Genomic DNA, 22,765 nt, shown 5'->3' with positions numbered 1-22,765 from the left:
CACTGCCTGAGTCCAACTCTGTTCTTAATATATTTTTATCACAAAAACGTCCTTGTTAGCAGCCTATTTGCATGCTACTATCTTCGTGTATTGCCGTGAGTTATTTCTTGAATTTAGTGTTTCTAACCTTCTTTATCAAAATGCTGGCACTTGCAACTTTTCATCAAAAGCAAAGCAGAGACATGAGATGAGAAACATAATTGAATTCAGGAAATAAGTCACGGCAAAACACGAAGGTGCATGTAAAACTATAATTGTAAAACTATAAAAATGTGTTTTGTGGACCATATTAATTGGATTTTGATCATTTCTGATGGGGGAAATTTTGTTAGAGTACGTTTTGGTTAGTGTCGGACCTTCTGAAACTTTTAATGACGCTAACCAAGGTTCCACTGTACTTACGTGATTTCGTAAGTCTTACTTGCAGTAAATGTACAAGCATTTCAAAACAACTTTCATGGTATCATTATGGGATGTTGCATGTAGATTTCCTTTGAGAAAAGTTTGGAATAAGGCTGTAACGTAACAAAATGTGGAAAATGTGAAGCGCTATGAATACTTTTTGGATGATTTTTTTTTTGCCATTTTGCAATTCGCTACTTTTTTTCTTGGTTCACTTTTCACCTTTATCTTTGTCATTACATTCAGTCCACCCTTTTGCTATTCTGCTAAGATCTGTCTTTCCCTCCCTAAAGGCCGGGCCAGTCTGTATGGCAAGTCCTCCCTGCGGATAGAAAACGTCCGTTCAGATGACCAGGGCTGGTATGAATGCAAGGTGCTGATGTTGGAGCAACAGTATGACACTTTCCACAATGGCAGCTGGGTGCATCTAACTGTCAATGGTAAGGACAATCTGTCTTGTCATTGTCTTCGATGTAGACATACTGCACATAGTAAATCCACCCACTGTTTAGCGATTCTGTCTGACAAACAAAGGTGTATGTTTTTTGTGTATTTTTTTTGTGTATGACTTTTCAATTCGTTTTTCTGCATGTTTACAGACGTATCTTGACTTCTACAGACGGTGCTGACCGAAACTAACTTTAGACATGTTCAAAATTTCTGACGCCTAGCTTTGGATAGTAATGGGCGGTTCCATTAAGTTACGCTGGCGTTTCCACAGCTACGCAGGCGGAAACGTACCGGTTTATAGACGTTCATGGCTGTTGGGCAGGCGGAATTGTGATAGTAGTTCAAAATATTTGTACTCAGAGGTAATACTGATCAAAATGTACTTTCACGGCCAGCCATGGTGCTAGCACAGTAGCTACTGTAACAGTTTGATTGAGCGTTAAAGTCATGAAAAGGCAACTGTTGTGTAAAAACTACAAAAAAGTCAAGATCGCGAGTATTTGTCTGTCAAAGAGACTTCAAATGCCTTTCGTTACTCATACATAAGCACCTACAAATGTGTATTTTTGTCAACTGGATATATATATATATATTTGAAATCTTAATTGGGCGACGGGGTGGTACCTTCTGCCGAGCCATCTAAGATTAGGATGCTGCTTCAGCACTGCTTCTATTTATAGTTCCTCATTTGCAGTCTAACCTCTTCTATCATTGTCAAACATCAGTGGTTGTGGCTGATTACTCTGCACACTTTAGCTGTCAGCTTGGCTGCAATTCGTGAAGGAAGTGGTGCATATAGATTCTGGTGAGATGCATAAAGATGGTGGAAGTGAAAGAGAGTGCTTTCCCACACGCCTGCATTCGCCCCATACGTTGGCAACTCGGCTTCATTCCTGGACGTACAGTAGCAGACCCGTCTGAAGTTTGACCCTCAACACCTGAATGACTCCGACAAGGCTTGGGAGAATCTTTCTCTGTTACAATGAACTTACTATAAACAATCTGGACTGTTCATATCTTTATAAGCGGGTAAGCTTGCAAAATCAATCAATCAAATACTTATTTTCCCAACTGTGTGTCCCGATAAACTGCCCAGCCCATGTGTATCCACCCCAGACTCTTTTGTGACAGTCAAAAGCAGATGAGTTTGCTAGGAACATATGTTTGTATTAGTGTTAGTATTAGTTTGGCAAATAATAACATACATATACCATATTTTCCGGACTTCTTTTTCAACTTTTGATTAAAGAAGAAGATGAAAGAGTTTTTAACGTTTGATTAAAGAAATGCTTTTTTCCAAACTGTGCCGAACAGTGCATGTAACAGGAGGGTTTGGTGAGCAGTGCTTCCCAAACAGGCTGATTCGAACAGGGCTGTTTAGAGGGTTTAAAGTTCGCTGCAGTTCTTGATCCTTGGGCTATTTTGACCAAAGCGTGTTATTAAGACAATTATTATTATTAAGACAACTATGAACTTTTGCATGTCTCTCCTTTTAACCTTTTAAAATTGTCTCACTCCAGTTCATGAGGCAGTATGTTTGCATTGAGATTTAGAGAAATTAATGATGTGAAGATGACAGTAAAGCATATTTATTTGACTCGATATATACAGTAGAAGCATATACATAAAAGGATGATGGCTTGGTTTATATTTGCAGATGAAATGCAGCATTTGCAATTGAGATGCTGCAGGATTACACGTGTAAGGAGATCAGAATCACGACTAAGATGATTAGAATTAGGATGTTAAAATAGGAATTATAACGGAACACGATCTGTATTGAATCTCTGACAGTGATATTTGTGAGGATTTGAGAGGGGTTTGCCCAGGGTAAAGGACAGAGCCGGCCCGACCCAATGTGGCGCCCCAGGTGAAACTTTATACGTCACCCCCTCCATCAGCGATTTTTATACGCTGACAGAAGAAATTGAATAGCTTTCTTTTTACCGTTGTCGTAATTCATGAGAGAACATGTCACCCAATTTACAAGCTGAACAAATGACAAATAAATACAAAAAAAGTTATACTATAAATACCCTTACCTCAAAATAAAAACTCTGTAAATAAGTCAGTAAATAATGATAGCAATAAAAAATGATAAATACAACAATCTACATCAATTTAAATAACCACACAGTTTGCACACAATCACTACACAATAACTAAAAAACATACATTTAAAACAATTATATGCAAAACTATGTCCAAAGCTTGTCAATTTTGTCATTTCGAAATTAGCTGGCATGTTAGGTGATCAGAGGTCGCGATTTTTTAATTTCTTTTTCTTTTTTACAGCTCTATTGCTCTCGCCTCATAATCTAGCGGGCCTCGGGGGTGCAGTGAGGGACTTGGGGTCCCGTGGAAAAAAATATCACTTTGGACCAAAAATACCGAAGAATCCCAGCCTATTTTCAAGGGCACCCCCTCAGTCATGGGCCCATCATCCTCACTTTTCACAGCAAATAAAACATACAGCTAGCCAACGTCTTTTCTTGCATGACACTATGGAAATGCATGGACGGCTGAGGTAAAGCAGCTGATGGAAGAATGAGGTGCAATTTGTCTTCTTGTTGTTGGGTAATCATGAGAGACAAAGACATGCTACGTGGTCAGGTTTAAATGCTCCCGAATGCACGTTGCAGACCTCGAAAATTCAAAGACATCTCTTATTGAGTTTGTAAAGGACTCACATCCTTGACGAGGGTAAAGAGTTTGTTTATTTGCTGAATTGCGACGTGTCTGCATAAAACATTGCTCTCTTTGTGGGGTTGGATTTTCCCAGGGCAAGATGAGCCCATCTAAGGTATAAAGTAGCTCATCTGATCTGCATAGAAATTAGGGATGAACATTTGGAATGGCTAATGAATTATTTATGGCTTTTATTTTAACAGAAGAAAATAAAAATGGTGATGTGCCTTTTACAGCGGCCTGACCAAACATGCATGCTCTGAGCAGATCAATGTTGTGTGCGTGCAGTGGCGGGTGTTATCAGGAACTAATCGGGAAACTGTTATTTGCACAAGAAAGCTCTCCTTGATTAATTGTTGTGATTGTTATGAATATTAATGATCTGAGTGTTATGAATATTTATTTGGCATGTTTGTTACGACACAGAGGTACTCGTTTCTACGTGCAACTTTGTAATCTCATCAGACGCATTGTTCACAGGGAGTGATTAGATGAGATTAGATACTGTAGGTGCTGTATTCATCTCCAGGAGAAATTCACATTTCCAGCAAAATGTCATCATGAACTTAATTGCTCAATCCCAAAATAAAACAACCAAGGCAAGACATGAGCGATGAGAAAAATAAGACAATAGAATAAGAATAAATATTCACGATTGTGAATCTCAGTGAGATATTTTCCACCCTTCGGCTCCCGTTGTTAATTAGCCCCTTCTAATTCTGACATTTTTTGGGCTAAAACCCCTGAAATACATAATATTACTAAAAGAAAATTTGCAAAGATTATTTAGGAAGAACGTTGAAATATTTGGAGGGAAAAAAACAGCACCATTTTTGAAAAAGAGAACAAAGTTGGTACTAATAGGCTTTTTCACCTGAGAGCTGAGATGCAGTTTCTTGAACTATAAATAACTTCTTATCATATCTACATGTGTTGCTTTGCAAAATACCAAAGTGGCCCTTGCATCCTTTCATTTTTCCTTGTGGCTCTTGCTGGAAAAAGTTATGACACCCCTGTCTTAAGTGATGGCACTCTGGAGGGTTTTAGTTTTTCATGATTTTTTTCCTTTCTGTTTTTCACATTAAATATGTAACGGCTCTGAAATAAACAATCTCGGTCTGGTATTTTACAATAGTGAGCTTCTTTGTACCAACTACGGTTTGTTTTTCTGTTAAAAAAACGAATATAAACACAAGATATTAACTCCATTTGCTTTGTCCCTCAGCTCCTCCCACATTCACAGATACGCCACCTCAGTACGTTGAGGCCAAGGAGGCCGGGAGCATCACTTTGACCTGCATGGCCTTTGGCAACCCCAAACCCTCGGTCAGCTGGCTGCGGGAAGGCAACCTTATGGTCACCAGTGCCAAGTACAAGGTATAAATACTGAGTTTGTTACTCCTATGATTTATTGAGGAAGAAAAAGACACTCCAAACACATTGCATCTGCACCATTAAAATGTCACAGAGCGTGTGACCGTCTTCATTTTCAGTGTACTTGTAGTTAAATTGCAGGTGTAGTTTCAGTTAAAGTTAGGGGTGTACTAGTACGCCATCATCACGGTCCGGTGTGTACCTCGGTTTTACAGTCGGTTCAGTTTGGCTACAGCAAGGAAGCAAAATGAAACAAAAAAAATGCTAACAGGAAATTCTCCAATACATAACATTACCATATATAGTACAGAATAACTCCATGAAGGAGTAAGCTCACCACACACCCAACGTACAAACTGTAAGTGGAACGAAATCAGAGGTTGCTGGGACGTGGAGACATGCACCGGGTATCGAGAGAGAAACAATCGTCTTATAAACAACATGAGAGCCTGGGCTGCCGGGGAAACGTGCCGGCTAGCTAGCTAGCTAGGGTCAGCGCGCCAGCTGCATAGCCGGCGTTTGAACGTCGAAATTTGGAACGTCTTTGGATTAATTTCAGGAAGTGTGCACAACTTAACCAGCCAGAACAACAGAGGCGAGTATGGTAATTTTTCTGCTTTGTACAACAGTACAGTTTCCGAGTTTTTGTGCAAATGGTGCACTCTCGTCATACGGGCATTGCATGACCGACCTACTCAACACCCATGGAGCACGTAAGATCTGAACTTGAGTTGGCTGCACTAATCACGTATGTGGGGTAATTTGTGTTTGCCAGTCTATACCTTCAAACTAGTTATTTTGAAGACCATGTTTCATGTTTCTAAAATATAAAGGGAAATCTAAAAAAAACTCTATTTTTCAAGGTATTCAAACTCCTATTTGTAAGTGTCAGTAGATCTTGGACATATTCTGACTGTTAGGGAGAAATATTCAGCTTGTTAGCTTTCAAAAGAGCCTAAACCATGCCTCTACTCCAAATGGTTCAAGGTCAGCTCTACATTTACTTCGGGTGCGTAATTAAAAAGGGAGGAAATGATGCGACCACAATGCACCCAGCATTTGTGTTGTCAGTCAAGATGAACTCATGTGGCTCACTTTGTATGCTGAAGCAACTTTTGCATTTAGCACCGTTGCACCCGTACACCAGCACCCGTAAAGCAACACCCGGTAAGGAATACATAAGAAGGCTCTCAAGTTGAGTCAAGTACCTGCATTGACTGGTAACAGCTTCACATTTGTATGTTCAGGTATTTGATGGGAGTTTGACGGTGCTATCCATCACCCGAGAGGATCGTGGTGCCTATACATGTCGAGCCTTTAGCCCCCAAGGAGAGGCCATTCACACAACACGGCTGCTAGTTCAAGGTGGGTGGCTCCTTTGTTTTCACCTTCTCTAATGGCACACGCGGACTTTTACAACTGTACGTGTGCATGTGTGTTTAAATCCACGTAGCAGGAGAAAGGGCTTCATCATTTGTTGCTTGCAAGCTCCACGCAAGGAAGAGTAGGTCACCAAAGGCCTACTTCCGCCCCATGACATCTGAGTGATTAATTAATTCATTAATTAATTAATAATTAATAGATTAAACAATTAAACAAAAAAATATATATACTGTATATGTATATATACAATATGTATGTGTGTGTGTGTGTATATACATACACATCTATACATACACAGTATATACTGTGTATATATGTGTACATACTGTATGTGTATTTTTCTATATATCCATTGTATGTACATATATGTGAAAATTTATCAACTAAAATACTTTTTACACTCCTGATCAAAATCTTAAGACCAGTTGAAAAATTGCTAGAATTTGCATTTTGCACATTTGGATCTTAAAGCTACAATATGCAAAAACAAGAAGGGGGAGTGAGACAAAAAACATTTTGGAAAAGTAATTTATTGGAAACAACAATTAAACTGAAATAGCCTTTTTATCAGCTGATCATCATGTTGTTTTCAATAAATTACTTTTTCAATGTGCTTTTTTTCTCACTCCTCCTTTTTGTTTTTGCATATTTTAGCTGTACTTAAAATCCCATTAAGGTCCAAATGTGCAAAATGCAAATTCTAGCAACTGGTCTTAAGATTTTGATCAGGAGTGTATTTATATACTAACATATATTATTTTTATTATATATTACTTAAAATTATATCATTTTAAAGGTAATTGTATAATACAATATATGTGTTTTTGCCTGTGTCCAGAATGGATGGCACCTTGTACAAAAAAGTTTAAATTTTAATTCATCATTAATTAGTAAATAAAAATTGAATATTAAATGAAATAATTCATAATTTTATAAATTAAGCATTTTGTAACATTTTGAATAAAATAATACATACAAACAATATAATAATATTACAACTATTAACTGTACATTCACTGGACGATAACACGGCTATTATTGTTCTGTCTTCTGTTAAAAAATAAAATAAAAGTTGCATTCATGTTTATGTTTTTAGTGTTGAAGGAAGTCCTGAAGGAAGCATATCCACGCGGTGTTCTCGCTTGCAATCCTGCGTCTCTTCGGTTCCCCCATTTCTGGTTAACCTTAACAATTTTATTCTGTGATGCTTTCCTTGTGGAGACTCTGCCTTGTTCAAGACAGTAGCGCCACCTAGTGTTTCAACTAAGAAGTTAAGATACGGGCCAGTTAAAAATGGATGGCGGGCCGCGGGCTGTAGTTTGTTCACACCTGATCCATGCGTAGTCGCGATCTGAAAGAAAAGACTAGTCATGCAAAGCCTGAGCTAAGCCACTATAGCCAGTTGACTCGTTGCGTATAGTTTACAGTATGATGGATTAATGGGGGCACCTCCTGGAAAGCCACTGAGCTGCAGATCAGCGGAGAGACTACAGTGCCAGCAAATCTCCAGCGCTCAGCGCTGCTTCCAAATAGGGCAGGTTGGTACACAAACATGCGGGCATCCACACACACATGCACATTAGCGTCTGCTTGTCCTGCATAAGGGGCTGGCAGATGGAAATGCTCTGCCTGTTAAAGGATCAGAATGTGGACGACAGATCCAGACTAACAAGTGGTGCACACACTGTATATGCGTGTGTGTGTGTGTGTGTGTGAATATTAACTATACTGTTTATCGTACGCCATAATCACGGTTCAGTACGTAACTTGGTTTTTAAGGCGACGGATTGGTTCATTTTTGGTACAGTAAGGAAACGAAATGCAAAACATAAAACTGCTTAGCTTGTGTGTAAGCAGCTTTAATGAGTGTTAAAATTAAACATAAAAAAAGTGCAAACTCCTCGGGTCTATCGCTCGCAATGACTCCCTCCCGGTAACCAAACGCTGTGCTGTCCCTCACTTAATGTGTTTTGTGTGGGAACCGAATGTTCCATACCCAAAAATGTGATTTTGAATACATGTAGCGTTACACCCCTTGTACCGTACAGAGTTCCCTCACTATATCGTGGTTCGAACAACGCACCCTCATCTTTTTTCAAAAATTGATTGCTGTTTTGTGGTTGAAGACAGCCTATTATTATTAGGGAAAAATATGCATATTTAAGCAAATTGTATGTATTCTTGGACTAAATTAGGCATTTTCAGGCATAAAAATGGCTAAATGAACGAAAAAATCCAGGCATTTAGAAGAACGTGATATGTAGTGTAATATCTGTGTGTACCTTTTAAGAAGCGGGGCCTGGGAAGTGATGTGTGCGACGTCAGCTACCTACTGAGTGTTAGCAGGAGCGTCGTTGGTTAGCTGTGTGGATATAGCAGTGACTGGCATGAGTTGTGGCCGACAGCAGCTCCTGTGTGAATGTTGACTGCATACAGTATGTCTTCTCTGCTTGTTGCTAAGGCGACTGAAGCGCAACGTGAGTCTCTCCTGACCCACAAACAGCACCATTTTCACATCTTTTATATGTTATTTTTCTGTCTTATTTTCTTTTCTCAACACTGCTTGTAACGCTGCTGACAAATGTCACTTGCATTCTTTTATCGCCACTCATTTTGTGAGAATATGTAGTTTAAAGAAAGGAGTGATATTCTTGACTTTGCCTTTTGTGTGTTCTCTACCAGGCCCTCCGTTCATTGTGTCGCCGCCAGACAATATTACAGTCAACATCTCGCAGGACGCCTTCTTCACCTGCCAGGCGGAGGCCTACCCTCGGAACCTTACCTACACCTGGTTCTGGGAGGAGGATAATGTCTTCTTCAAGAAGTAAAGTTATGATCGGGTTCATTCTTGTCCATTATTTTAGTTACATGTGCCTTCTGTTTAGCTTCCCTCTTGGGTCGTTCTTTTGTCAGTTTCACAGTCAACTTGGGGTGATCCATTGCTATGGTGGTGGGGGAGATTCCTCCAATGTCCATCTATCTGTAGAATTAGTGCTGCCTTTGGGAGCAATCATTTTGACGAAGTCCATGTCCACATGAAGAGTCTGTCCATGTACGGCAATCGTTTTGCCAGCAGCGCAGGCTCTCGTGTTGTTTAAGAGACGGACTGTCAACTGGTTGCTAGTCTTGCGATACCTGCTGCGATACCCGATACCCGGTGTCTCTACAATCCATTGATCTAAGGATTCATGGCCTGTTCTTATTGATCCAGGAGGCTGCTACCAATTTAGTCGTATCTCTCGTTTGTCAAACCGGATATCCGGTGAATCGGTTTATCGTTCACAACTCTGTTATCTTTCAAATCAGCGCTAACTTCCACAGAGCCCATGAGACAACACACGTGTTTTTTTTTAATTGCCCGTGCCATGAAATGGAATCAGTGCCTTTATGTCAGTCAACAAGTTCAATCCAGAAGGTCTTCTGTTTACGAACACGTTTCAACGCGTTTTAAATTGATTTTAGTCACTAAAACAAACTTACCAACATATACGCATTTTTTGTACTCGGGAGGTAATTTTGACCCTTGAATACGCTTGCGCGCTTCATTGCTCTCCAGGTACGCACATTGCTGCATTTCACTGGTTTCACTTTTGAATTCAGTCCCTGAATCCTGTGTCAAGGCACCACCGTACGCTACGCCGGCTTGCTCCTCCCCCTGCAAGCCCTCTTGCATAACGTGACCATCAAGTATATTATTTCCTGCCCACCTCCACAAGCGCCCTTACCATTGTTCACTCACGACGAAGGAAGCTAACAAGCTAAAAAGTCGACGAGAATTGCAGTTGCTCACAGAGCTGACCCTGACGAAGACCTGTAAAAGCAGGGGTGTGAAAAATGCGGCCCAGGGGCTATTTACGGTTTGTGGCTTGTTTTTTATTGTCCTGCAGCAAGCACATTGAACTGAAACCCCAAAAAACAGCAAAATTGTGAAATCAAGTGGAAAAACGTCAGTCGAAAGAGTCAAAAGAAAAGTCAATTAATTAATGTGATCGCTTCTCCCATGAGCTGATGTCGCCACTGGTGGGCCTCGCTGGTAGAACAGGTCAGTGGAGTTAACTCGCCCTGACTGGCGAGGCTCGCTGGGGGACGAGGAGAGCGAGAAGTGTCCTGCCAAGGACAGTGCAGCGTGAGTCCTTGAGTACAATGGCGGCGTTTGTGATGCGGCTCGTTAAGTAAACCTGAAAAAAAAACGTAGTTTTGAAATTAGATGGCACGTTTGTGTGAAGCGAGAAAAGTATTTTGCATCATGTCGTTATGTCCTCAAAGAAAGCACATTACATTTCATATTTCTGTCTGAGTCGTAAATATCACTGATAACATTCACGTTTGAAAATAGCAAACTTTCAGATTTGGCTAATCTGACTGGAGAGGCTAAATCTATTTTATGTTCTCCTCATTTTCAGTGACCTAAAGCGCAGGGTCAGTGTTCTGATCGATGGCTCCCTCATCATTGCCCAAGTCAAGCCTGAGGATGCCGGGAAATACACGTGTGCTCCGAGCAACAGCCTTGGCCAGCCACCGACTGCCTCTGCCTACCTGAGTGTGCAATGTAAGCGACCTACTCGGGAAAGGTGGCCCTCGACTTTTCCTCTCAGCTTCTTCCTTTTGCATGGCCCATTTCTTCTCGTTTCATGGTGAAATAAACATGCTGCATGGAAATGGTGCCTTTTTGAAAAGCTTGTCAGCGAAACAGAACACTTACAGTATTGTGTAGGTGTTTGTTTGCCATTTGAAATACCAGTAACCATGGCAACAGTCCTTAAGGCCGCACAGTTTGTGTTTGGTAGTGATGGTAATGGTTTTATTTGTTTGAAACATGTGACACGGAGGAACATTACATTACCGTTTGCACAATTCGACATGTACAAAAAGGAGCAAGAAGAAGCACTGCTCCATGTCTCAGCAGTTCCTGGGAGTTTGTTGACTTCCTGTGTTTAAGTCGCCTTTTTCTAACTGGGAGAGAAAAGGCTTATGCAGTGATGGGGCAGGGGGTGGAGAGGTATAGTTCGGCATTATGTAGCAGCCTAACCGCCATTTTTTGCAGCACAGTTAATGAATGAAATGTTCTTTTGTCGTTATTTCCCCATATCTCCACACAATAATTTGGATATGGTAACACTAGAGCACAGTAAAGAATGTGTAGTGATTTTTGATGGTATTGAACATTTGAAAAAAAAACAAAAAACACCTCACGACAGTGAGTCGCCTGACTAGAGTGATCTTTTCAGATAACTTTAATTTCTTGCTGAACATGCCAAAGCCAAGGCCCAAAGAGCTAGTATGGCCTTTTTTGACATCCTTAACTGAGATGCTATTCACACCCAACTGTGACTGATTTGAGTTTGACAACATACGACCCCCCGTAAAGCACTCCTTTATCGCCCATTGCATATCTCTCATTGCATAGTGGAAAATGAAAGGATGCAAGGGCCACTTGGATATTTTGTAAAGCAACACACGTAGATATGCTAAGAAGTTATGTATATTTAAAGAAAACTGCATGTCAGCTTTGTCATATATGGTGAAAAAGCACATTATTCGTACAAACTTAAGTCTTTACCATCGCTCATATTTGCTGTTCTTTTTCATTTTTCAACTGTTTCAACCTTCTCCTGAAATAATCTTTATCTATTTTCTTTTTGTAATATTATGACTTTATTCCTATAATATTTGGACTTTATTTCCATTGTATTATAACTTTTTTCCCAACCAAAATTTCAAAAAATCACATTATTTTGTTTTCTTTGTTTCTCATAATCTTACAATTAAAAAAAAAACTTAAAAAAAACTTTATTCTTGCAAAATTACAGATGTTTTGCCATTTCTGCTGTTGGGTTTCTTCCCCAACTATTTCAACTTTCTTTTTGTACATTTTCTTCTCATAAGTATGACTTTATTACCATAATATTTTGACTTTATTCTTGTAACAATTATAACTTTTTCCGCAACGTCATTTTCCAAAATTGCACCTTTATTTGCTGCTTTGTTTGTTTCTCGTAAAATAACAACTTAAAAATAAATGACATCTTTTTTATTGAATAATTTCAACTTTATGCTATGAAAATGACGTTATTTTTTTCTTAATATTTGGGATTTATTCTTGTAGTATTTCTGCTGATTTTTCCGTTTTTGCTGCTATTGCTGGTGTTTTTTGGGGGTTTTTTCTTGTTAAAAACAACAACAAAAAAAACAGCCGCAAATGCCCAACCGCTGGCACTTTGGACCCCCCTGTGCATAACACAGCTGCTCATCAATGTAGTGAGGCATGAAATGAAACCAACACCTGTAAGTCAACAACTTCACGTTCTGTAGGTCAAAAACGACATAATGTCTCATATTTTTGATGGCACAAACCAAAAAGCTCAGTTTTCCATCCCTACTCTGGCCGGAGTTTTGCATCGTGGACAACTATGCAAATGAGGCGATGACATCACTTTGGAAACGCATCTGTGTGAAAATGGCGATACAGGCCAGTGGCAGTAGTCAAGGCAACAGACGTTTCTGCCTTACCCTGCTCTCCTGCCTCAGATTGTTCTACACCAGTGTGTGCTGTGTGACAAATAGAGGCAGGCAACACCAGTCTTGGGAAAGCGGGAGGGGAGGGGAGGAGACGGGATTACATCATTGCTGTAAAATCAGGCCCGTTAGACAGCAGAGGGCTCTCACGTGCCACATTCTCATGATTCTGTTTTAATCATTCCCACCGCTGTCCTCCATCCATTGCAGCATCTCTCCCGAAGGTGTTTCCCGATGAATGACTCAGGTAAAGCATCTTGCAGTGAGAACCGGCGGGTCGTGAGCGATAGCGGTGTCTGGAAGCTATTTTTAGAACCTTGGCTGATATTCTTGACGCTGCTAGCAGCACTCCTCTGGGCTCCTGGTGCCAGAGCGCTGCCAAGCTGGCACACACAGCCAGGACTTTCAAAGTTGTTCTGACCGTGTCACAATTAAGCTTTTATTCCCTCTTTAGTCCTCTTTCCGGAATTTTCTAAAGTCAATCTAAAATGTTCACTTCTTCCATCTCCTTTGCAAATACTAGATGTCTTCATCGTGCTCATACCGCCTCTTCAGCTCTCCTTTGGCGGCGTCTCTCTGCCTTACGTCATCTCGTAACGTCCCCTCTCTCTCTCTTACCTCTCTCGCTCCTCCTTCCTTGTCATTTCTCTGTCAAACCAGTATTATTCACTCCATCTTGACAACTTCCTCCACTCACTCCTGTCTTTTTGTTTTTATGACCTCCTGTCCACGTTGAAGATCTCTTTGACCAAAAATGAAATAACACGCCCATAGTCACCTTTACACTCCTATTATGCATTGTTTAAAACACATTGCGCAACTCTTATGCTGCAGGGACTCCAGATGGCCGCTGGCTAGCAAGCCGGTGAGCTAACAAGCTATCGAGCTAACTAGTTAGCCTTGAATTTATTTGCTCTAAACTTGAGAAGCCAAAAACGTATCACTTCCACACGGAATGGGAGTAGACCTTTTTTTCAGTCTATCATGTCGGACACGCCATGGTAGGTAAGGTAATGGAATGTAAGGTAATGTCTCAATGTTTTGTGTCATTACTGACGCCTAGTGACCAGAATAGTACATGTCATTTGTGGCCTTTGTAACGGTCCATTGTCAAAATGTTGCACTGACTTTCTAAAGGTATTTCTCTGTACAGGTGGTCCTCGGTTTACGGTGGTCCGTGTTACGGCGGTTTGTGGTTATGTGCGCGTTCCCTTAAACAAATAAAAGACGCAACTTTGGTCCGTAAACACAAGACTCGCTCGCGGACACGGCACAGCACGGAGCGCTGCGAAAGAATACAATATGTGCTCAATTTTGGCCGCACTTGTCAATTGCGTGACTCTTGGGACCATCATCAAGGCTAAAGATCGTGTTGTAAGGATGACGAGGAGGTGGTCGATCAGCAGTCTCTTTGTTGGAAAACCAAAACATGCTGCTTTCTAAATTGCAAGGCACACGCTCAGCCCCCACCCGAGAGCTATTACAGGATCAGGACCGAGCCTTTACACCAGGGGTGTCCAGACTTCTTCCAGCGAGGACCACTTTGATATTTTATAATGTAGATATGCTAATAAGTCATGTATGTTTCAAGAAAAAATTGCATCTCAGCTTTGTGAGAAAGGTGAAAAAGCCTATTATTAGTATGAATTTCGGTCTTTGTTATTTTTTTCCCCCATTTTTTTTTTTTTTTTTTTTTTGATAAATTTTCCCAATATTTCAACTTTCTTCTTTTTTCTCATTAAATTACAGCTTCTTTTTTTTATTGCTGCTCTATTTCTGCTTTCTTCTTGTAAATTTTCTTCTCGTAATGATGACTTTATTCCAATAATATTTAGACTTTATTTCTGTAACATTATAACTTTTCCTCATAATATTATGACATTATTGTCATAAAATTACAAAATGTTTTTGTTAGATTGCAGGTTTTTCCATTTTTTGCTGTTGTTTGGGCTTTTTTTTTGGTAGTTTTATTTTTGTTAAATTGTATTTTTAAAATGTGCTGCGAGCCAATGAAAACACTTTTTTGTGATGTGTCTGATCAGATCCTGCCCGTGTTGTAAACATGCCGTCTGTCCTCTACGCGGCCATCGGTCTGCCAGGCTTTATCCGGTGTCCTGTAGATGCCAACCCACCTGTAACTTTGGTTAAGTGGAAGAAAGATGGTCTTCCTCTCCGGATAGATAAGGTAAACCCCAACTCAGAGCAGGAATGCATGTGCACAAGAACACTTCTTAAAGCTAGCAATGGATTTTCTACGGGGTAATGATACCATTCACAGTACCCCGGGTGGAGCCAAATGGACGACGGGAGCATCCGTGTGGCAGAGGTGACGGAGGACTCTCTCGGCACCTACACCTGCATGCCTTACAATGCCCTGGGTTCCATGGGATGGTCCCCTCCCGCTCCCCTGGTGCTAAAGGTGTGTTGGCAGTTGTCACGAATAATAACCGAATATGTTGTACGGCCTCCATTTTCTTTGTCCAGGAATGCAAAAAAATAACAATAATCATGTGCGTTGCTATTTTTTATGGGGTTTTTTTGTAAAGATTCACAGATAACAATAATTATATTTTAGCATTAAAAGTAGATTTTGTTGAAAAGAGTGGGGGTGTAACGATTCTTTTGAATAACGATTCGATTCGTGTCACGATTCATGGTCGCCGATACGATTCAAGAACGATATTGGTTCATTCAGAACGATACGATCCGAAACGATTCAGTAACTTTAGATTGATTCAGTCCCTTTTTAGCCAAAAATTCAAACAGTGTGACTGTGAAATAAATACCTGTGCACTGGACCGTGCAGGTGACGTTTCCTAGATTCCTGTTGTTTTTTTAAGGGAATCAGGTATAAATTAATGATGGGTATAAACAAACAAGTAAACATTTATTTGGAACACCTCTTTCTTTACAAAAGCCAAAATGTATCCACACACTGGGCTGCAATTGTGGCTTAATTATTTCTCGCTCGCCAGCTCGTCCCCCGCCCTCCGCCGTGCAACGTTTCGTTGTCCGTTGGCGCAGACAGGCGAGTGGTGATGACGCAGGCACAGACAGGCAGGCTCAATCGAGTAGCGTTTAAATTCTCTTTATCATTAAGAGTGCTAAAAACACCACATCCATATAAAGCCTGCTGTGCTTCAATCCAATGCTTTATTTCCTAGTATCGACGCAATAGATTGATGACCTTTTTAAACGATGTTTAATCGATATATTTCGTCCGCAATGGAAACGTGCCTGACACGGATCAATGTAGTTGAATCATAGGAATACATGATGTAGTCGATGAATCGTTACAGCTCCATGGGGCGGCATGGCTCAGGCGGTAGAGTGGTCGTCTCCCAACCTGAAGGTTGCGGGTTCGATCCTTCGTCCTCCTGTGATCATGATGACGTATCCTTGGGCAAGATACCGAACCCCCGGTTGCTCCTGATGCTGCGTCATCAGTAGGTAAATGTGCTAACAGTGGGCTAAGGGCTTTTAGTGCCTTGGAGGTGGAAAAACGCTATACAAGCAAAAGACCACTTACCATTATTAAAGTGGGGGTGTAACCTATAGAAACAATTAAAAAATGATTTGGGTCGTTATCAGTGCTGTTAAGTTATGTCAACTGGCCTTACAACACATGCTATGCTAGGATAACTTTTTTTTTCCAGTATGGCCCTAAACCTTCTTCCTCATATTGTCAACTACGTTGCAGGCCAATAAAAAACGAGCTGCAGGCTGCAGTTTGGGCACTCCTGGTATAGATAATACAGGATGTTGATGGCTGACACACAATACAGGAATCTTTACTCTTGGCGGTGGTATCTGTAAAAACTCGTACATCCTGCAGTTAATCTGATAAGCAAGTTTAGTGATGTTCCGAAAGTTCTGGCCAGAGTTGTCAAATGACATTTCAGCGTCCATTTGCTGGTTTCCTGGTTCCAGGCTCTGAGGCGGTACTGAACTATTAAACAGAGCTGGATTTTAATGGTCAAATTTGCCGCTGTAATTGGGAATTATGTCAAAACACTGTATCCGATGCTATACTGACCTAAGCTCACTTTCAACCTTGACAGGACCCTCCCAAATTCTCAGTGGTCCCTGGAGGGGAGTACAGACAGGAGGCTGGGAGAGAACTTGTTATCCCTTGTGAGGCAGAAGGAGACCCATTCCCCAATATAACATGGAGGAAGGTAAGATCCTTTCTGTGATATGTTGGGATCATAAACTGACTTTTGAATGACAGCAAAATATAATGTTCATCCAACCTTTTTTTGTTTTGTTTTGTTTTGTTTTAGTTAAATAACAATGAGAAATGTGGAATTTATGTGTTTTTTTTTCAATTACGTAAAAATCTTTGACCAAAACAATAGTTATGATTTTTAAGAATTTCTCAGAAATTTCCAGCTTTGGAGGAGCAGATTAATATCTTATATCAGGTTAATATCTTAGATCAGATTAATATCTTAGATCAGCAGCATCCAAAGTGCGTCCCAGGGGCCATTTGCGGCCCGCAGCTGCTTTTTTTTGTTGGCCTGTTAGCATGTTAACACCCAGCATGATAACACTAAGTGTCCACGTAAGTTTATACCAATAAAAGTGGTTACAAATGCTAAAATGGTAATGCTAACATGCTAGCAAAAATGCTAACATGCTAACTGTTAGCATGTTACCACCTAAAATGAAAACACTGTCTATGTAAGGTTGTAATACCCACACTATGGAAAACCGCTACCATAATCCCATAGTAATCCATAGTAATGAAGTGCCTGGAGAAACTGCTGCTTTATAACTATAAAATGCCTTAAATGCTAACATGCAAACATTAGCATACTATCTGTTAGCATGCTAAAACCTAACATAAAAACTGTCTATGTAAGTTTATACCTTTTAAAAATACCAAAAAAAAACAAAACTAACATGCTAATTTTAGGACGCTAGCAATGATAACATGCTAGCTGTTGTCCAAAAAGTGGTGAGAGCGGCGGGGCAGTGACCGTGAGGTATGTCTTTAGCTCCCCCGAAGAAATACATCTTCCCATTGCTGCCTTACTCTGGCTTAGATACACGAGTCTTACATCCAAACAAAAACACGTTCGACTGCCATTTTCAAGATGGTACTGAGCAGAAATTCAAACCATCTTGTGGAAATCTTGTGACGTCCTCATACGTGACCGTTCACAAGATTTAGGAGTGGCATAAAAATGAAAGCAGGGATCATCTTAAAAACACGCCAACCTCATGTATGGCATTTTCGTATCATGTAGAACATTTTAAACATATATGTAAGTCTGGAAATATGTAGGATAGGGCCCCTTTTAAAACCAAGGTAAGTACCAAACCGTGGTTATGGCGTAGTGTTACACCCCGAATGACGACAGTTTGTTGTTTGTGTGGCTTTTGATGCCTTTTGGTTGGTTAGAAAAGTGTCTGATCGTAGGGGCTGTTGAAGTTTGTGCTTGCATTGTTTGTCGACAAGGCTATTGTGTTGTATTTCATAGGCTTTATCTGTCCCGTATTTGGGTGATCTGCAGGTAGGCAAGTCCAGTCAAAGCAAGCACAATGTTCTGCCTCGAGGCAACTTACAGTTCAAGTCACTTACAAAGGAGGACCATGGGGAATGGGAGTGTGTTGCCACCAACGTTGCTACGAGCGTCACTGCCAGCACGCATGTCCAAGTCATAGGTAACGTGTACACATCACGCCATGAATACAAACAAGTCACTAAAAAAGTGGAATAAACTAGAGCAGTGTATCCCAGCCTTTATTGAGCCAAAACACATATTTTACACAAAGACAATCTCACATCACACCACCAAGGTGGATACAAAGGTTAATGGTGTACCTTCTGCCATCTAGTGGAAGAGCATTTCATTGTCCTGCGTTCACTATAGGTCACTGGCATAGATAGAAGAACAAAGATGCATTATTTGTGGTAAATCATAAATTGATGATGTCTCATGGCACACTAATGTGTGGTTGGGAATCACTGAACTAGAGGACACTAACTAATTTATCTTACTCCTCTTTTTATTTTGCAAAATAGAAGCTTTACATATATTTTTGTCATGACTGCCCTTCTATCTGACTGCGGGAGTACGCTCACAATCAACCGTCGTCAAAACCAAGGGCGTGTTTAGTCATTTGGGGGCCCAAGGCAAATCCTTATACCGCCCTGACAACAGTTTTATTCTCACCTCAACACAGGGTCTTTAGCAAATAGGTTGAGCCCAAGTGATCAAGGGAATCATCTCAAAGCTTTTACTGTAATTGATAAGAGCATTAAGCAACTTTTAATATAGTTTACTGCTTTAATACTCACATCTTTTTGATGAAAAGCGTCACTCTCAGCTTCATCTCTAGCAGTCTCCGCGGCTGACAGCAGTGCTGCTGCTGTCAAGAGCACGTGGCTCTTGCTGTTGTTGTGTGTCTGTGTTTGTTGTGACCGAGACAGACAGTCTCGCCTATAAAATCAGAAATGGCCTTCCACAACGTAAAATGATCACTCAAAGAAGCCATGTTGTTCGGGAGTGATGTGTTTACCGTGTGTAGAGTAAACAGGACATTAGATGACTAATATGCTCTTTTAACAATACATCCACCCTGCAGGCACAAGCCCCCACTCCCCCACCAGCGTCCGTGTGGTGGCATCCTCCACCTGGGCCAACGTGTCCTGGGAGGTGGGCTATGACGGAGGCTTCCAGCAGACGCTCTCAGTCTGGTACGGCCATGCGTGAGTCATCCCAGCCTGCTTCGCTTCCTGCTTTCCCATCTTCTATCGTGTCAGAACACAATCATTTCCTGTTCCAACTCTGTCTTACTGTATGCTTCTGCTGCTGCTGCGGCTGCTTTTTATGCGTATGCTCAACCACCAGTTACACACGAAAAAACTAGGGGATTTCTAACTGTATATTATTTTAAGAACAAAATAATGGCCCATATTTTTAAAATGGATATCCCTTTGCATCAAATTTTATGTAGTTATTTACAAATTATTTTATGTTTTAAAAACTTGCAGGCCATCTACAGTATAAAGGGAAGTTGACCATCTACATAAATCATCAAAGTACCCTTTTTACTGTAAGGTTTAACTCTGTCAATTTCTTGAAAGGAAAACATTCTCATAGAATTGTGCGTATGTCGTGTTGGTGGTGTTCGTTTTCTGTGAATCAAAAATATTTATTGTAATAATAATAATAATAATAATAATTTCTGGAAAAATTCTGCATCCACTATCCATACCTGAAAAGAATTGTGACGTTGTCACACGTCTCCACAAAGATGATTATCATGGCATTGTAACATCCAGTCGTAGCGAGCAATCTGTGCAAGGCCTGTAGTTATTATTTTTACACCATTGTTGCAATTACTGCATGTGCATCTTTCGGTGGCCGTGTGTCAACTCTGAATGGATGGCATGAGCACACAGCAGCTGACTGCAGCATGGGCTTACCATCAAATGAGAGTTCCATTGTGAGTACTGTGTTTCCCACAGGTTTACAGCTCTGGAGGGGGGCGACAGGGGATTTGACACAAACTGGGATTGCACAAAAAAATCTGAAAAAAAATGCGATCTCCGTTCACATTGATCTGTTATTTCTAAATGACGCCTATTTTTTTTTTTTTTCAATTTTACTTAAGGAGTCAAATCAGAAACAACCTGAACACGTGAAGACATGTACCGCATGTCTGCAGCATAGCCAACTGTAATGCGATCTCTCCCCTTCAGTTACATTAGAGTTGCAGACACCATATGCGTGTGTGTGTGTGTGCGTGCGTGTGTGTGAGATTGAATTAAACATCGTTTAACTGAGGGATTATAAATGGGATTTGGTTTTCCAAAGTCAGATGAACTTTTGTTTTTGTCTCTATCCCGCCTGTCCCACTCACCTCTCACCCGGATTTATCTGACAGGCTAAAAAGGGAGCATTTGGGCCCACATGACTGGCTGTCCATACCAGTGCCAGGAGGCCAAGAGTGGATGGCAGTGTCTGGTCTGGAGCCCGAGACAACATACCAGTTCAGCGTCCTGGCCCAGAACAAGCTCGGCACAGGCCCCTTCAGCGAGGTTGTCACTGTGAACACATTAGGTGAGCATTCTTGGTGCCAACACCAAAAGTTCATGTTTGTACTCACAAATGAATTAATATGGACTGAAAATCATGTGTGTGTATTTAGTTAGTCAGTGGCTGACGCAGCAGCTACAGTCTCCAAACTAGACATTTATTGCTCACATGGAGACAAGAAATAGCCCTTGAGAAAGTTTATGTAACACTTGTCAGGCAGAAATTTTATGTAATGGTCTTCAAATATGCCCACAGTCTGATATGCCAAGATGGGAACAGTTCGTGAGGAAATACATGTAATATAAAATCTTTATCACACCCAGTCACTGCATAGTTAATTTAGCTGCCAAAGAGTAGTGATTTATTCCTGCCATGCTGCTAGAACCTCTCACAAAGAATTGAGTGGAGTCTTTCCCACGCAATTTTAATCCCAATGCGCTCTTTCAGTATTTCCCATTAGTACCCCTGAACCACTGGTGCTGCTAACCCCACCACGGTGCCTCACAGCCAATCGCACGCAGCAGGGAGTCCTGCTCACCTGGATCCCACCCGCCAATCACACAGCACCGATCCAGCATTATGTCATGGAGTTTCGCTTAGGGGAACGATGGGAGGTCCTGGATGACAACATCCCCTCCAGTGAGACGGAGATGCTCGCTCGCGACCTCATACAGGTAAAAAAAAATGAGACCCAGTCGAGGTTCCAGAGATCTAGTGGACGATGAATGCCCTTTTAAAGGTGCGGTCCCTCCTTGGCTCCAAATGACCTATTTTTCATCCACCATCACTGGCTAGCATTTGTTACCAACATGCTTTCAGAGAGCAGATTGTACAAAAAAGGTTTATATTCTTCACGATTACGAGTTAACCTGAATGCTATTTGGTTATTTGGTCCTGGTGAACCTTGACAGGACGTTCTCACTCTTCTTCTGTTAGGAGGCCTGGTATGAGTTCCGTGTCATGGCTGTCATGGATGAGATGATCAGTGAGCCCAGCAACATAGTAGGGGTGTCCAGTACAGGTAATACATTTTGCCATGTCATCCTCAATCCAACGCTGAAAGATAAAAAACTGATGATCTTGTCGAGTAGCATGTTTTATATTGCATTCTCAGCAGTATTTCCCTTTACTTCACTTTCCACTGTCACGGTTTGCTCCAATATAATTGACATTATTCATTTATACAATTGTGTTTTCATGCTCTGCTCTCAGATACAAGCCGCCACCACCGATACTCCAACATTGTGCATTGGCCGATACTCGTGCCGTATTGATACCAACCTTCTTTTCTCTTTTCTTGTTATAGTAATAGAGATACAGTCATGGAAAAAATGATTAGACCACCCTAGTTTCTTGTTCATTTTACTGCCTGATACAACTAAAGGTATCTTTGTTTGGACAAATGTAACAATGACAACAAAAATAGCTCATAAGAGTTACATTTTTTGGCAGTAAAATGCTACAGCTATTCATGTAAGAACTGATTTTGGTTATTATCAAGAAAACTATTTAAGTTGCTGGATATCAGCTCTTAAGTTAAACTCTTGTGAGCTCTTATTTGTTATCATTATTATATTTGTCCAAACAAATGTACCTATAGTTGTAGCAGGCATTAAAATGGACCAATAAACTGAAGAAACAAGGGTGGTCTATTCATTTTCTCCATCACTGTATATGCGTGTCATGACTTCTTAAAAAACACAATGTTCAAACTGTGCAGCAAATATTCTGCGCCCCTGAAAACCTTAAATTACTCACAACATGACTCAAGTTATGCAAAACTGCGGCTGTTGCTGCACGTAGCTTTTAACTCCTTCAATCCCAGCCATTTTTCAAAAGACAACCCCTTCAGTAGCGGCCATTTTGGACAATTTTGACTGATCTTTCAAGGCACACAGAAT

General features: G+C 40.8%; 1 protein-coding gene across 4 annotated transcripts in view; it reads left to right on the top strand.

Moving 5' to 3' along the window:
• Nucleotides 1-22,765, top strand: part of LOC129169261 (protein turtle homolog B-like) — a 59,129-nt gene that overhangs the window by 13,737 nt on the left and 22,627 nt on the right. For 2 of the 4 annotated variants that reach the window (XM_054755499.1, XM_054755503.1), the window contains exons 3-15: nt 696-842; nt 4,766-4,917; nt 6,162-6,279; nt 8,980-9,121; nt 10,701-10,846; nt 14,856-14,998; nt 15,092-15,232; nt 16,875-16,991; nt 18,333-18,483; nt 19,408-19,531; nt 20,713-20,888; nt 21,312-21,538; nt 21,801-21,885. In XM_054755499.1, coding sequence (XP_054611474.1) covers nt 696-842; nt 4,766-4,917; nt 6,162-6,279; nt 8,980-9,121; nt 10,701-10,846; nt 14,856-14,998; nt 15,092-15,232; nt 16,875-16,991; nt 18,333-18,483; nt 19,408-19,531; nt 20,713-20,888; nt 21,312-21,538; nt 21,801-21,885 — 1,869 coding nt within the window. The remainder of the gene's footprint in view (nt 1-695; nt 843-4,765; nt 4,918-6,161; nt 6,280-8,979; nt 9,122-10,700; nt 10,847-14,855; nt 14,999-15,091; nt 15,233-16,874; nt 16,992-18,332; nt 18,484-19,407; nt 19,532-20,712; nt 20,889-21,311; nt 21,539-21,800; nt 21,886-22,765) is intronic. The other 2 variants (XM_054755501.1, XM_054755502.1) reach the window with 2 other exon arrangements.

Source organism: Dunckerocampus dactyliophorus, chromosome 16 (genome assembly GCF_027744805.1).
Source record: "Dunckerocampus dactyliophorus isolate RoL2022-P2 chromosome 16, RoL_Ddac_1.1, whole genome shotgun sequence".
Lineage (NCBI taxonomy): Eukaryota > Metazoa > Chordata > Actinopteri > Syngnathiformes > Syngnathidae > Dunckerocampus > Dunckerocampus dactyliophorus.
Note: the sequence above shows the minus strand (reverse complement) of the source record. Positions and strands in the feature narration are given on the sequence as shown.